At 43.0% G+C, this 14513-nt stretch overlaps 5 protein-coding genes across 5 annotated transcripts; 4 read left to right on the forward strand and 1 right to left on the reverse strand.

The window, feature by feature from the left end:
- Positions 1 to 366: 366 nt before the first annotated feature.
- On the forward strand, positions 367 to 812 carry PAAG_11943 (hypothetical protein; the record flags this gene model as incomplete). Its single annotated transcript, XM_002793277.2, has 2 exons — positions 367 to 483; positions 549 to 812. The coding sequence occupies 2 exons, from the start codon at positions 367 to 369 to the stop codon at positions 810 to 812; spliced, it is 381 nt and encodes a 126-aa protein (XP_002793323.2).
- Positions 813 to 2026: 1214 nt separating this feature from the next.
- PAAG_04853 (hypothetical protein) lies at positions 2027 to 8020 on the forward strand (the record flags this gene model as incomplete). The annotated part of the gene is made up of 9 exons (XM_015845394.1): positions 2027 to 2136; positions 2255 to 2326; positions 2420 to 3122; positions 3545 to 3645; positions 3703 to 4426; positions 4530 to 5018; positions 5137 to 5997; positions 6082 to 7326; positions 7400 to 8020. The coding sequence occupies 9 exons, from the start codon at positions 2027 to 2029 to the stop codon at positions 8018 to 8020; spliced, it is 4926 nt and encodes a 1641-aa protein (XP_015699620.1).
- A 1567-nt stretch (positions 8021 to 9587) lies between these two features.
- On the reverse strand, positions 9588 to 10297 carry PAAG_04854 (hypothetical protein; the record flags this gene model as incomplete). Its single annotated transcript, XM_015845395.1, has 2 exons — positions 9588 to 9987; positions 10158 to 10297. The coding sequence occupies 2 exons, from the start codon at positions 10295 to 10297 to the stop codon at positions 9588 to 9590; spliced, it is 540 nt and encodes a 179-aa protein (XP_015699621.1).
- A 94-nt stretch (positions 10298 to 10391) lies between these two features.
- PAAG_11944 (hypothetical protein) lies at positions 10392 to 10721 on the forward strand (the record flags this gene model as incomplete). Its single annotated transcript, XM_015847505.1, has 1 exon — positions 10392 to 10721. One exon carries the CDS (start codon positions 10392 to 10394, stop codon positions 10719 to 10721), a length of 330 nt encoding a protein of 109 aa, XP_015702895.1.
- A 312-nt stretch (positions 10722 to 11033) lies between these two features.
- On the forward strand, positions 11034 to 11370 carry PAAG_11945 (hypothetical protein; the record flags this gene model as incomplete). Its single annotated transcript, XM_015847506.1, has 2 exons — positions 11034 to 11077; positions 11136 to 11370. 2 exons carry the CDS (start codon positions 11034 to 11036, stop codon positions 11368 to 11370), a joined length of 279 nt encoding a protein of 92 aa, XP_015702896.1.
- Positions 11371 to 14513: the final 3143 nt, after the last annotated feature.

Below are 14513 nucleotides of genomic sequence, written 5' to 3' on the forward strand. Positions count from 1 at the left end.
TAGCGTAGAAAACTTGCACAATTTAATATAAATAGGGGTCCCTGTGAACAATTTGTTTCCATGTCCATGTCCAGTTGCGGAAGTTTGATATATTTACCCATAATACCCTGACAATGGGGTTTTCCACTTTTCTCAGAATAGGGAGCACTCACCACGATTATCTCTATTTCATCGGCTGGAAAGAGAGGGAATGGACCAGTAAGTACGGGAAAGCCTCGGGTCAGTCATTTTCCGCATGATGATATGCTCAAGGGCGAAGTCTCACCTGAGATATATGTGGATTTGCTAGATAGGTGTCTGGCATTTTGACCTTACCTCTAATCGGAGCATGATGATAACGCTGGGCATTCTTGGAATCAACCCACTATGAATCACCCAGGTGAGCAGCCCAAGAACCGCTTTACATGCCAAATTGCAAATTTGAATAACAAACGGAAACAAATCATAGATCTTAACCCGACAAAATCTCTACGTCTCTTAATCGTGCAAGGTATCATATATAATTGATTGGCAACACACGACCATCCTCCCTCTGCTGCTGGCGGCAGGGCATCCCCCCCTCCCCCTTATTCGAAAACCCGGGACTCAGAGCCTCCGCAGGATTACACCAAACCCACCTGCTGGACGATTACGAGTCTCTTGAGCCAGACGAAAAAGCTCACGCTGACGAGCTGTATAGACGACAGACGCTGTTATACTGGGACATGATTTTCAATGCCAAGGACAACAAGGCTCATTCAATGCGCTGCGTTATCCAGCGCTGGCACTCATCCAACACCTCATGGATAAAGCTGGCGGCCATGGACCGGTAACATCGTCACTCTCAAGGGCGCCTTCCTTTAGGGTGATTTAGCAGCTGGGATGCACTCATGTCTACCCAATTGGAACAAGTTCCTGTCCCCTTTTGCTCGCATCGATGCGGATGACGAGAGAGACTTTTTATGAGTTTTGAAGGGAACTGGTTTAAATGTAATATCGTCGTGGAGTTCTGGCATTTTGCTTTTGGAAGGCCTAGGCCAAGACGGGTGGGTGAGAAACGGGTCGTTTGAGAATGTTGTGGAGGTTAACATAAAAGTGAAGAAAGAGTGGCTTGATGAGACCAAGGAGAAGGGGGATGTCGTAAGTGTTGAACGGCATTGGCCATTCAAGGCCATGAGGAGAGTGATTAGACACATTATCATGCAAATACCCTTTGGTTTTTTTTTTTTTTTTTTTTTTTGTGCCACGCGCACCTTACTCCTTCTATCCACTCTCGATTTGATAAAATGCCAGTTAAAACACACATGTAATACCATATTCACTAGCGATACTCTTGGCTTTCCAACAGCCGAAACATTTGGTTTTTACTTCCTTCGGGCAATTATTCATTCTCATCCGGTCCGTGGCATCTATCCCCCTTCCCCTTTCTTCATTTTAAAACCTCTCGCTCCATAAAGTTACTAGCTGGCAGTCGGTTGATGTCAGCTCCAAAAAGCTCCAAAATATTATTAGAAGGCAAATCGTGTGTGCGGTTGCCGCTAGAAATCCAGCAGAGATCACGTGTCCGGATTCCATGGTTCCGCCAATCGGCAGCCTTCAGCCAAAGACTAGCGTGTGCCCAGGCCCCTGGCAGTTGCTAAACCCGATCGCGCCGTGGTAGGGAGCGGCAGAAAAATCGACCCGTTGAGATTCTCCTCCCCAGGGCGGTCAGCAGCAACATCATCATCATCATTCCTCCCAGCTTTCTTTTGTTTGAGCAGTTTCAACTTCTCCGCCTCCGCTTGTTGAGTCGTTCTTCTCTGCTGTCCTTGGTCGCATACATGTTGGGATATATTCTGTTCCTTTAGCCTGCGACTATGCCCGCGTTATCCCCGGTCTGTTGAACCTTTTCTGCGGAGTATACATACCAGCTTATCTGTCTCCTTGCCCAGTATTGCCTTGTAAACGCCAACAAAAACTACAAAAATTAGCAGCCCCTCCCACTTTTCCCTACCCTGGAGCACACCTCCTTCCTTCCAGAGCTGTATTCTTTCCTCACGCAAACGGAATGAATCCATCAAATAAAGATGCCTGGCACTCTGCAGGAGGTGGGTCGCAACCCCATCTAGGAGTTGACCAGATGAACCAGCCCCCAAACCGACCCCTAGGATCTTATGGGTAAGTCATTGTTCCCATTTTTCGCACATGGAAATCTCATGATTTCATCGCCATAATAGGCTGTGCGGCATTCTTTGTTGATGTCTTGATGCTAATATATACTTTCTTGATGTGACAGTGAGTATTCTGTCCCACTTTGCCTGCTTTGGCGCGACAGAGATGCACAGTTGCAGCATCATAACCCAGAGCTGTGTGGAGGATGATCAATGGACACATCCTAGACGCGAAGAATTTGCAGCAACTAACTCGTGTGTTCTACGTAAGGTCCTTATCATCCGGTCAGCCAGTCATCCGGGCATACTCTCCCTACCCTATCAGACATAACCCAAGGCACTGGCGCCCCACCAGCGTCACACCAACCACCCCCCAGATATGGCCAACACCAACAACCGTCCCATCCTCCGGGTCCTCCGGGTCCTCCGGGGCATCCCCTTCCTGGGATTGGTCAGTCCATGCAACATTCGCCCCAACAGCCTTCTATGAATCGGGATCGCGAAAGAGATTCGCGAGAGCGAGATCGTGAGCTGGAACTTGAACGACAGAGGGAAATGGTTCGTGAGGAGGAAATGATACAAAGAGAGCGCGAATACCGGGAACGGGAACGAGATCGAGATCGAGATCGGGACCTCATGGACCGGTATAATCGCGAACAGCCACATCATCCTGTTCAAAGCCATACCGGCCCGATTCCCATTCACCAACCTGTCGCGTCGAAAGGTCACAACCCGCTAGGCGGACCCAATGGCCTCCTTTCTAATATGAGTTCAAACGCCTCTAATAACCCCCCACAAGGAACTATGCCCAGTTCGAATGGGTCTGGACCTCTGTTTGGGAACCAGATGCAACACGCAGATGGACCTCCACGAACATACCTCCACCAGGGCCAACCCTCTCAACAATCAATGCTTGGGTTCAACGGTTCTGCACCTCCCCAGATATCTGGAAGTGTTGCTGCTTTAGCGCAAGGACAACAACCAATATTAAATGTAAGTTGAAATCTCACTCTGGAGGAAGCTGTTGTATTCGGTTCCTTTCTTTTTGCCAAATACCACTCTTGGAAATTCCACCCAATCCGAAACCTTACACGCAAAGAACATATGTGTGGGGTTATGAGGGTATTCTTTGAAGCAAGATTTTCTGGGGGAGGGTGATCGTTGAGCATGAAGTCGATGAACTGCTGAGGATGGGAAATATCTTTCGAAGTCTCTTGGCAGTATCTGAAGGACTATCTACTCCCCTCATTCTCTGAAAGTTTTGCTCAAACCACACATTCACTTCTAGAAATACAACTGCATCTGGCATTATAAACTTAATTGCCTACTTTTTATTTGTTTGGTCTTTGATTGTCTCTGTCATATCATAAGCAAAACCTTTGAACAGTCTTTGCTAAATGGCGTTCCCAATACAGGATGCGTTAAGTTACCTTGACCAGGTTAAAGTTAGGTTTGTTGAACAGCCTGATGTCTATAACCGATTCCTCGATATCATGAAAGATTTCAAAAGCCAAGCGTAAGATGACCCAAGGGAAGATTAAGTGGTAAATGAGCGGATACTAACTCTCCCCAGAATCGACACTCCTGGTGTTATCCAACGAGTTTCAACGCTTTTTAACGGCCATCCCGCACTTATTCAGGGTTTTAATACCTTCCTGCCACCAGGATATCGCATCGAATGCGGCACCGAGGATAACCCAGATACAATCCGAGTGACAACTCCGTCCGGCACAAATACCATTTCAATGCAGTCAGCAGTGCGGCCATCTCTAGAAGCAACAGGTGACGCCGCGCCCCCAGGTGGTCCTGTGCCTCCCGGAACAACGGACTACTACGACCAGTCTCGCGCAGGATGGCAACAACAACCCGCGCAAGGCCAACAGCCTCAGCCAGTTTCGAGAATGAACTTAGGCCCCGGTCCATATTCCCCTAAAAGCCATATAATGCCGTCTGGTATTTACGGCGGAAAGCAAGGGGTACAAAATCAGCCACAGGAGCCCGGTTATGAGTATTCAGGTCAGCAGGATCAGCAGGCGTCAAGCAACGCTGCGACTATAGCGCATCAGCAGGAACAACGAGGTGTTTCTCAGTTGCAGAGCGCAGTTTCGGCTGCAACGGCGACATCTGGTCGGTCATCAGTGTTAAATATGGGCAGCATGCAGACTCCTGGACCAAACCAGCCTATTAATAGCCTTGCTGGTTTGGGATCTGGTGTGCTACAGGGTGTGCAAGGGGATATGAGTAAACGTGGACCGGTTGAGTTTAACCATGCCATCAGTTACGTTAATAAGATCAAGGTAGGTGACCTCTATATTGGAATGAACGGCAATTTCAGCATTATCGTCTTCCTCCTTTGTTGCCGGAATAAATACAGCTGACTTACACTGTTCCTTTCACTAGAACCGCTTTGCCGATTCTCCCGATACCTATAAACAGTTCCTCGAAATCCTCCAAACATATCAACGAGAGTCAAAGCCAATCCAAGACGTATACGCCCAAGTTACAATCCTTTTTAATTCCGCACCGGACCTTCTCGAAGATTTCAAGCAGTTTCTCCCCGAATCTGCCGCCCAGGCAAAAGCACAAGCAGCAGCTCGCCAGTCAGCGGAAGAAGCTACACCCATCAGTAATATACGGGGAGAGCCCGGATATGCAAATTCTTCCGCGCTGCTCCAGACTCAAAACCGCGATGTCAAGATGCCTCCTCTTGGCCAGTTTAACGTGAAGGAACCTGCAAAGGATATTAAGAAGCGACGTAGCCAGCCCCCTGCTCAGGGTCCGGGAAGTGCCGGTTTGGGAGGGCCATCAAATGTGCCTGCAGATACTGCTAGCATTGCAAGCACCCAGGCAAATAGAGCTCCGGGTACACAGCCTGGAGCTCCTGGAAAAGTGAGTCCACTCTTTCTGTTCTTGTTGCTTCTCCACTCAGGAAGACCCTTGATCGCCAATCCTTCATGGAAAGTGAATCGAATTGTTCCATCCTAATTAGATATTTTCTTTCCAACAGAGAGCAAAATTGACCCACAAACCGACCACTCAAGCTGAAGCTCCCCCAGCCGTTTCTCCAACACTTGTTCCCGCTCTGCCCGAACCGATTCCTCCCACATTTTCACTTACCCCATCTCATGAAGAGTATGCATTCTTTGATCGCGTTAAAAAGTTTATCGGGAACAAACAAACCTTTGGTGAATTCCTGAAGCTATGTAACCTCTATTCGGCGGACCTGATCGACAGAAATATCCTCATCAACAGGGCAGCTAGTTTTATCGGGGGCAACCAGGAAATTATGTCATGGTTTAAGAGATTCATGCATGTTGAGCCTAAAGATGAGATCATTGAACCAAAAGCCAAGCCTGACTCGGGAATTGTCAATTTGTCTCATTGCCGAGCTCTTGGTCCCAGCTATCGACTGCTGCCCAAACGAGAACGTCAAAAGCCATGTAGCGGACGTGATGATATGTGCCAAAGCGTTCTCAATGATGAGTGGGCCTCCCACCCAACCTGGGCATCGGAGGATTCTGGGTTTGTCGCTCATCGGAAAAACCAGTTCGAAGACACACTTCATCGTATCGAGGAGGATAGACATGACTACGATCATCATATTGAAGCATGTATTCGTACCATCCAGCTTATGGAGCCTCTTGTTCAGCAAATGGCGACAATGACTGATGCTGAAAGGGCTAGTTTCAAACTACCACCTGGACTTGGAGGTCAGAGCGAAACTATCTACAAGAGGGTCATTAAGAAGATCTATGATAGGGAACGTGGCCAGAAAGTTATCGACGAGATGTTTCTGCGACCATGCATGGTTATGCCCATTGTTCTTGCCCGGCTGAAACAGAAATGCGAAGAATGGAAAGCCTGTCAAGTAAGTAATGCTCATTCCCATATTTTTATGAGTCACCATTCTGGTGCGCTAATAGTGCCTTTTTTTTTTTTTTTGGGCGATCAGCGTGAATGGGACAAAGTGTGGCGCGAACAAATGCAGAAAGGTTTCTGGAGAAGTCTTGACCACCAGGCTATCATCATGAAAGGCTCCGACAAAAAGCTGTTTGTAGCGAAACACATCCAGCACGAAATCCAGGCTAAGTTTGAAGAGCTCCGAAATATTCGTAAGAGCGGATATCAAGTGTCAAACTATCAATTCGATTTCGTCTTCGAGGACTCAGAAGTTCTGGTGGATGCAACTCACCTCTTGCTGTGCTACATCGACCACAACTCTGCTGGCTTTGGGGCAGATCCCAATAAAGTCATCAACTTCCTCAAAGATTTTATTCCCGTATTTTTTGGCATGGACCGTGAGGGCTTCAAAACATATCTCAACGAAGTTTACGATACAACACCAGCCAGTGAGGAAGCAGATGATGAAAGTCTGTCCCCTGAAGATATTGCCTCCCTTCGTTCACGGAGAATCGCAAATGGCAAAAGGTTGGACCTTCTGCGTGATGTTCTAGAGCGCCGCAATGAAAAGACTCCTCGTATTGACAGAGATGTCAGTGTGCGTTCGGGCAGCAGAGCCTCCACTCCCGGCATCGGAACTCTTGTTCCATCCACGCCAATTCCGGATCCAACTGAGCCATTTGATGTTGCCGAATTGAAATGGATGGAACATCCGAGCCAAGGCAACTTCAACCAGCAGCGTGAAATTCCATTGAATGAATCATACAAGAAGAAGGTCCATCATCTTTACTGCAACCTTAATATCTACTGCTTTATTCGCACTTTTGAAATCTTCTACAGCCGCCTTCTCCGAATCAAATTACACGAGAAAGACGCCCATGAAGCTGTCCGCAGAGCACTGGCCTCCAAGGCTGCCTACGATCTTGGAATGATCGACAAGTCTCCCTCAGATCTCCTTTATGATACGGACCCAAAGTCCAATTTATACCATCAGATCGTTCGCATGTGTGAGGAAGTGATTAAGGGGAATATTGATATGACACATATGGAGGAAACGCTTCGTCGGTTTTACCTGAAGACTGGCTGGCAGTTGTACCACTTGGACAAAATCCTGGGTGGAATTTCTCGATATGCCGGTGGGATTTTCAATACAGATCCCAAGGACAAGAGTTCGGATATTATCAATATTTTCTTCAAGGAGCGTGACAAGGACACGACAACACACAACCAGGAGATTCAATATCGAAAACAAATTGAGAAGTTAATTAAAGAAGGAGACATCTACCGTATTACCTTCGTAAGTTTCGTCGTTCTTGGAGAAGTGGAAATATCAGCATGGGGTTCTAACTAACTTCTCTCCCTTCTATAAGGTCCCTGCTACTAAGCACGTGATGGCACAGCTGCTGACTGCTGAGGACGGCACTCTTGACAACGAGGAGCTCAACGCGGAAGCCAGATGGTCATACTATGTCTCTGCATTCACTATGCGTGATCCGACTGAGGGTGTCCCGTTTTCGCAGATGCGTATGCCTTTCTTAAAACGAAACCTTCCTGGCAAAATGGATTCGGATGAAGAATACAACCTGTATTATAAGCCGCTAGTCAACCACGATGGATTGGTCATCCGCATCTGTGCCAACAGTTATCATATCCTCTACGAGCCCGGCACGGAAGATTGGTGGTACCGTCGGCCTACTGGGGATGAGGATCCTGCTGAGGCTGCTAGAGAGCGTGCTGCCGTTAGAGAAAAGCGCAAAGAACGGTTTACGGAGAAGTTTGTCAACAACCCAAGCTGGACTTGTGAGCTTAGCAAGGATGAAGTAGAACAGGCAAACCGGCAATTCCGATCATGGGTTGGCGAGACGGAGACAAAAACCGTGACAGCGTTGAGTGCGGAGGATAATCACAAAGTTGAAGATGCTGCGATGGCTGAAGGTGACCAAAAGCCAGATGAAGAAATGACCGATGCAGTACGAGCTGCAGCATCTTAAGGGGATCAACGTAACTCTTTTTTTCCTTTTGTATTTGATTTTTTGGGCAGGATTTACTTACTCTCTCTTCTCGATTACCTTCTATTTTCTGTTATTTAATACGCTAATTTTTTGTCATGGATGCTTCTCAATCGCCCACGCGCTCCTGACTTGAAGCATACACATACGGGTCTGAAATCAAGGGTGCTCTACATGGATGGGGGTTTATCTACTAATCGGACGAACGGCGAAACAGATGATTTCAGCACAGGGACTTAACCCCAGACAGATATGGGAATTCCGTTTGGCCGTATTACTTCCCTCTCTTCTCCGCCACCGTCCCTCAATTCTGTTTCTTGTTGGTATTGTCTTCAGATGTTTTCCAGGATGTTGTGGCTCTGATTTTCTTTCTTTCTTTTTTTTTTTTTTTTCATTTTTTTTAATTTTTATTTTTTTCTATGTTAATTTTTTGTCGTTGCTTCGCTATAATTTCATTTGTCAAGTTCATTCTGCTGCCACCTTTTGTATCTTATATTAGGATCTTCTTTGCGCTCTATTAATGAAGTTAAAAGAAAAGCTCAGCTTTTGACCCAAGGGATTATTGATAAATACATGGCTAAATACACTGCTCAAAATTACGATCAAATATAATGTATACACAGCGTATACACAGCTGTACAACCAAAATAACTAGTGTTCCGATGTGTTTGGTATGTGCTGAACCCATTATGATGCAATTAATCTGAAATATCTACAAAATCATCCTTCAATTCATCTGTGCCAGACCTTGACTCTGCGTGTGATGGCTCTCCAAAGCTGGAAATATTCTTCAATAAATCAGCTTCTGGCATTCTACCTTCTCTTTGAAATACTAAGAAAACACACTATTTATCATCTGAGTAGTGATCTCGGTGTGAAATTTTCCAAAAGACATTTTCAATTTTCTCCATTCTGAGAAGTTGTAGAGAAAAAGATTTAGAATGACTGCTTGATTCCTTTTTAAGAATTATTTTTTCAAAACTACAGATACTGTAAAAGAGAAATTGAGAAATTAACACTGCTGCTATCAACTACTTATCTGACATCTATCATATAAACTGTATGCTGCTGAGCAGTGTGACAAATCACTATGAGGATGTTTATTCATTCTCATATCAAGCTTCTGTTCTTTCACCTTAGTGGGCATAGGCACCCTGTGTATGACTTTCCCCTGCCCCCTCGCAGGCATGCCCCCCCCTAAGCCCCCTAGGTTCCATTCCCTAATCAGTGCGGTTGGGCACATATCAATGACATTGGAACGCTAGTGAGTTTGGATGTACGGCTTTGTATACACGTAAGTTTGATTTAGAATAATGTAATTTTGAAGTGTGTGTTTAGCCGGGTAGCGAGTGTAATTATCAATCCCTTGTGCGATGTATCCTGATCCGGACCCAGCTCAAATAAGCCGGCCTGCGGAACCGACAGGAAGAGCCTTTGTGCCAGTGGATTCGACCAGGCCGCATTCTACGGCCGGCTAAGGAACCGGTTAGGATTCGTTAGGATTCGTCGTCTTTCTCCTGGCCTCTGTCCTCATCCCAATCAGGAAAACCTAGGAGACGCTCTGGTGTGAGCGCGAGCATTCCACGTCTGCATCACTGAGGATGGGAACGCAGAGAGATGGATTGAAATCGGCTACATCAAGTCCCGCGAAGAATTCATCAAAATCGTTCGGGCGAGTGTCCCCTGCCCGAGACTGGACATGATGGTGATCTTTGAAGGGGGGGGAGAAAGGGGGAACATGCGAAAGACGACTTTGAGGAGGATGAGGGGCGAAAGAGGGGGGGAGTGTTTTGAGGGCTGATAGAAGGTGTAAGGACTGTCTGGAAAGATTTGAGTGTAGAGAGTATAGGGTAAGAAGGTTGATGCCTAGCGGGCACGGGTCTTGAAGGAGGGAGATTCGTGGGGTTAGGGGACTGAGGAGCTTGGAAGGGGAATAGACATTCCAGTCGCTGCACATGTTCGCAGAAGAGATGGCGATCTTGTGTAGTTTGTTGGAACGGCAGTGGTGAATCCACGGGGGAAAGGAGACCATTTATCTACAGTTTTCGCCGCTCTGGCGATAGCTCCATCCACCCTGTTCCTCCAAATAAGCCCGCCGGCCAGAAAAATCTACACCCACCCAGAGAGCCGACGAGCGTCAGGCTCTCCAAACATCGTCAGCCACCGGATCCCAGCCTTCCCCCCACCGCATGAACCGCACACCACATTAGCACCAGAAAGGAACGCAGGCGGGTGCGAGTAGCGACCAGCCACGCCCATCGCCTGTCGGGTGGACGCAAAAGCGGCGCCACAGGCTCCTCCCGTCCCGGTCCAGTTTCGCTCAGACAATCCAGGCATAGAAGGCGCGAGAACAATGGACGAATCGGATGCGAATCCCCCAAGTGAGGAAGAGCAGCACACGACGGCTGTGCACACATGCAGCTATAGCCTCGCTTCCGCGGCCTCCTCGTACCTTCGGGCCTGCGCCTTGCTCCTCTACCACACCATCCTTTCGCCTCTACATGGCGTACGCGGCGCGGACATGCTCCGGAAAGCCCGATGCGAGGATGACCGGACGATGCGACTCCGGCTTGCCCGCGTACATATCACATCACAGGGATTCCCTGCTGGGGTTGATAGGCCAGACCGCAAGACCGTCACACTAGAGCTGAAACCGGGGTCCTTCGAACCACTTGCGGAATGAAGGCCGGAAATGCAGCATGCGATCGACCCCCCTTCTCCGTTATTTCTCCGTCCGACACATCGAGACACCAGCAAATGACAAAGTCGAAGAACGAGTCCGAGTGTCGGGAGAAGAGTACCTCCGGTTCAGCAACGCCGTAATTGGGATCGACCATCCATTCACTCCTACGGGGTTTCACCGAAATGTGGGATATTTTGCCATTGGCCGTTGAACAGGAGGCACGTCCGAAGCATGAGAGAGCGGAGAACGGTGGGCGGGGTTGACCGGATGCTGATACAGGAGGTGATGGGTTTTTGCTTTATCTGGAATCACATGCATCACTTCGACGCGAGACGGGAGAAGAGAGTGAAGGAACGGTAAGAGGAGCGGAGCAAGGAGGAAGGCAAGGACACATATATAACATATATGAAAAAGAACCCTAGGTGGGTTCGATGCTGATACCGAAGAAAACCTTATGTTGACCAGCGGCGCCCAAATCAGCGTGTTGGACAGGTGGGGCGGTGGCGTAGAGGCAGTGAGTCAAGAATACGGCACTGAAGACGGGAACAGGGAGGAGATGGAGACAGCAGGGGCAGAGAAGAGGTGTGGGGGGGCAAATAGAGACGCAGAAGTGCGCGTGTGGGGAGCAGTCGAAGTAGCTTTTATATAGTTCACGACGGATGACCCACGGACGGCGCTACACCAGACAAGGGCAAGGTCCACTTGGCGTCGCAACGAATAACTGATTGAATCATAGAGAATAATAACTATGAAGATGTCAAATAGTACAATAAAAACTAATAACTAATCTTTAAAACTGATAGATATTAAACCATTTAACTTTTTATATAAGTATTTAAATATAAACTAGATGTATTTGATAAATATCTAAAATCAAGTTCTACTGCTTAGCTTTCAGATCAATATATTTAAAATTTTTATATTTATAGTACTTTGAGATAGATAATATTTGTAATTTTTTAAAATATAGATTATAAATAGTATATAGAATATTTTACTATATTAAAAAGAAAAATTCCAAAACCAAAAATTCAATAGTTATATAAATATATAAATGAAAGAATAGTTTAGAATCGAATATAGTTTCTAATATATATATATATATATTTATATATATGCCGTGCCGAGGTGCCTGAGGGCCACTGAGAAGCACAACGCCAATTACACCTGGAGGGCGCCTCTACCCCTCTCAGCGGGTAGGGCGGCTTCTCATCAGGGGGGGGGGAGCCTGACAGAAGCCCTATATAGATAGCTAGCTGACCCACTGTTCAGAGGTCAACGATTCGTTCTCAATATTAGAGTTACTGGGAATACGCATACAATTCTCTATACAACCATTTGGACGCCTGATTCCTAGATACTTCTATTCGTAGGCATATGCTCGTATGATTCCTTAACTAGCCAAGCCCACCCCATTCGGTTCCCCTTATAACCACCCTACGTGACGTCGTTGTTGACATTCCGTCTCGGTGCCGCCTCGTTACAATATATAATACTATAAATTATTACTATATTTAATATCATTACTTTAATTTTAAGCTTTAATCTACAATTAAATAAAGTATTTACATAAAAAATGATAAGACTTTTAAAAACTCTAAATAAAACTAATGAAGTTTTTAAAATCATAAAAGATATATTAATAAAATCAGTAAAATATTATAAATAAAAATGAAACTCTAATCAATGATTGTCATACTACTGAATATAGTTCTCAGCATTTTCTAATAATAAAAAATGAATTTATCAGAGAAGAAAATAAAGAAATTCATAAGAGCAAATTCACAAGCATAAAGATATAAAGAATATATCAAGGTGATAATAGTCTGATTAATCATACGACTGGGACGGAAGAAGAGAACTACTGTAATGTTGATCATACGACTAATAAATAGTATGTTGCAAAGAAAATTACTAATTAAGTATCAGTTCATTACATCAATATACTAATGCAAAAAAGTATTTAGTTTAATCACTAATAAATATAAACTACTATTTTATCTTTAATATTAATATAAATTTTTTTTTTCATTTTTATTAATTAAAAAATATATAATATAAAAATTCAAAAATATATTTATCATAATTAATTTAATTTTTAATCTTTATTATAGTAAATAAAATAATAAAATATTAATAATTTATATTAAATAAAAAATAATATATTTTATAATATATATATAATATTAAAATTAAAATTATAAAAATATATTTTTTATCAACTTTAAAAATTTATAATATAAAAAATTTAAATATTTATTATAAGAATATATATTAATAAGTTTTAATTAAATAAAATTATAAATAAAAATTTTATATTTAAAATATATTTATAATTAAAGTATTTTTATTTTAATTTATATATATATATATATATAATATTATTAATATTTTAATTAAATATTATATATTATATATTATAAAATTATATATTTATTAATAATTTTTATAAAATTTTTTAAATATAGTTTTTTATTATATAAATATAATTTTAATATTAATTTTTTTAATTAATTTATATTTATTTTATATAATATTTTTATTATAATTATTTATATATTAAATAAAAATAAATAAAGTAAAATTTATTTTATAAATTTAAATATTTTTTAATTATAATTAATTATATATTTAAAATAATAATAGTTTAATTTTATTTTAAAAAATATAAAATATATAATTAAATTTTATAAATATATATTTTAATAGATTAATTTATAATAATTATATATTAACTACTTTAAATAATAATTATTATTTTATTTTAAATAAATATATAATACAATTATTAAATTTTATATATTATAAATTTATATTTTATTGCTTGAAACTATATTTAAATAACAATGTATGAAAACCAACTTTTTAAATTTTTAATCACAGTTAATTATAAAAATAATTGTATTTTCTATTTCATTATAATTGTGAAACTTTAAGTGACGACGACTTTCTCAACTTGTTTTTCAATATCATCACTTTTTGCAACAATATAATAATAAATGAATGAATGAATGAACAATATGAGAAGCTTTCTGTATTATTTTTATCATTCTACTGCACTTGTCGTTTCAAGCGTGGCGCAACTCGCTACGAACTAGTCAAACTCCTTAGCAGGAAAAAGGTTTGAAACACCGTCGTTTACTAATCGGATTCTACCCTCGTCTCATTCGATGCTAGCTGCTCTACACAATGAGTCCCCAGGGTCGGCAATTCGCCAAATCTTCACAATCTTCTCAAATGAGCATTGGATTTTTATGACAGCACTTTCTTGTGATGAATTAATTTCGCCGTTCCCACACATCCTCCCCCTTATAATGCCCTATGTCAACTTTCCACAATTCTCCACGTGCTCAAGACCCGAGGAATGGCCGAGGTCAGGAACTAAACTACGTCAGAGACCATGATTTTGGCCTTGGTTCCTGGTTGTTCTCTGTTTCTTGGTCTTTTGGCTCCAAGATTGCAAGACTTTTTGTTTCCTTTCTTTTTCTTGAAACTCACACTTTCTAGTATATTTCGAATCCTTCTGTTTAACTCTTTAGGGTTCAAGTGTCCTACGGTTCCAATGAAATAGAGTTTATCAACTGTCTCCATCTCAACCGATCTACTTTTAGATCAATATAGCTTGGAGCTGTAAAGAACTTTATTTAGAACTTGGAATGCCCATTTATCCCCAGCTTCCCTGCACGCGGCTAGGAGGTGTGGCCATTGCAAGTCCCATTCATAGCTGTTGTGGTGAAAGGACATATATACAACACCTCAGAGAGATTCAAAATATCTAAATTCTACGCAACG

This window comes from Paracoccidioides lutzii (assembly GCF_000150705.2).
Source record: "Paracoccidioides lutzii Pb01 unplaced genomic scaffold supercont2.12, whole genome shotgun sequence".
In the NCBI taxonomy this organism is placed as follows: Eukaryota; Fungi; Ascomycota; class Eurotiomycetes; order Onygenales; family Ajellomycetaceae; genus Paracoccidioides; species Paracoccidioides lutzii.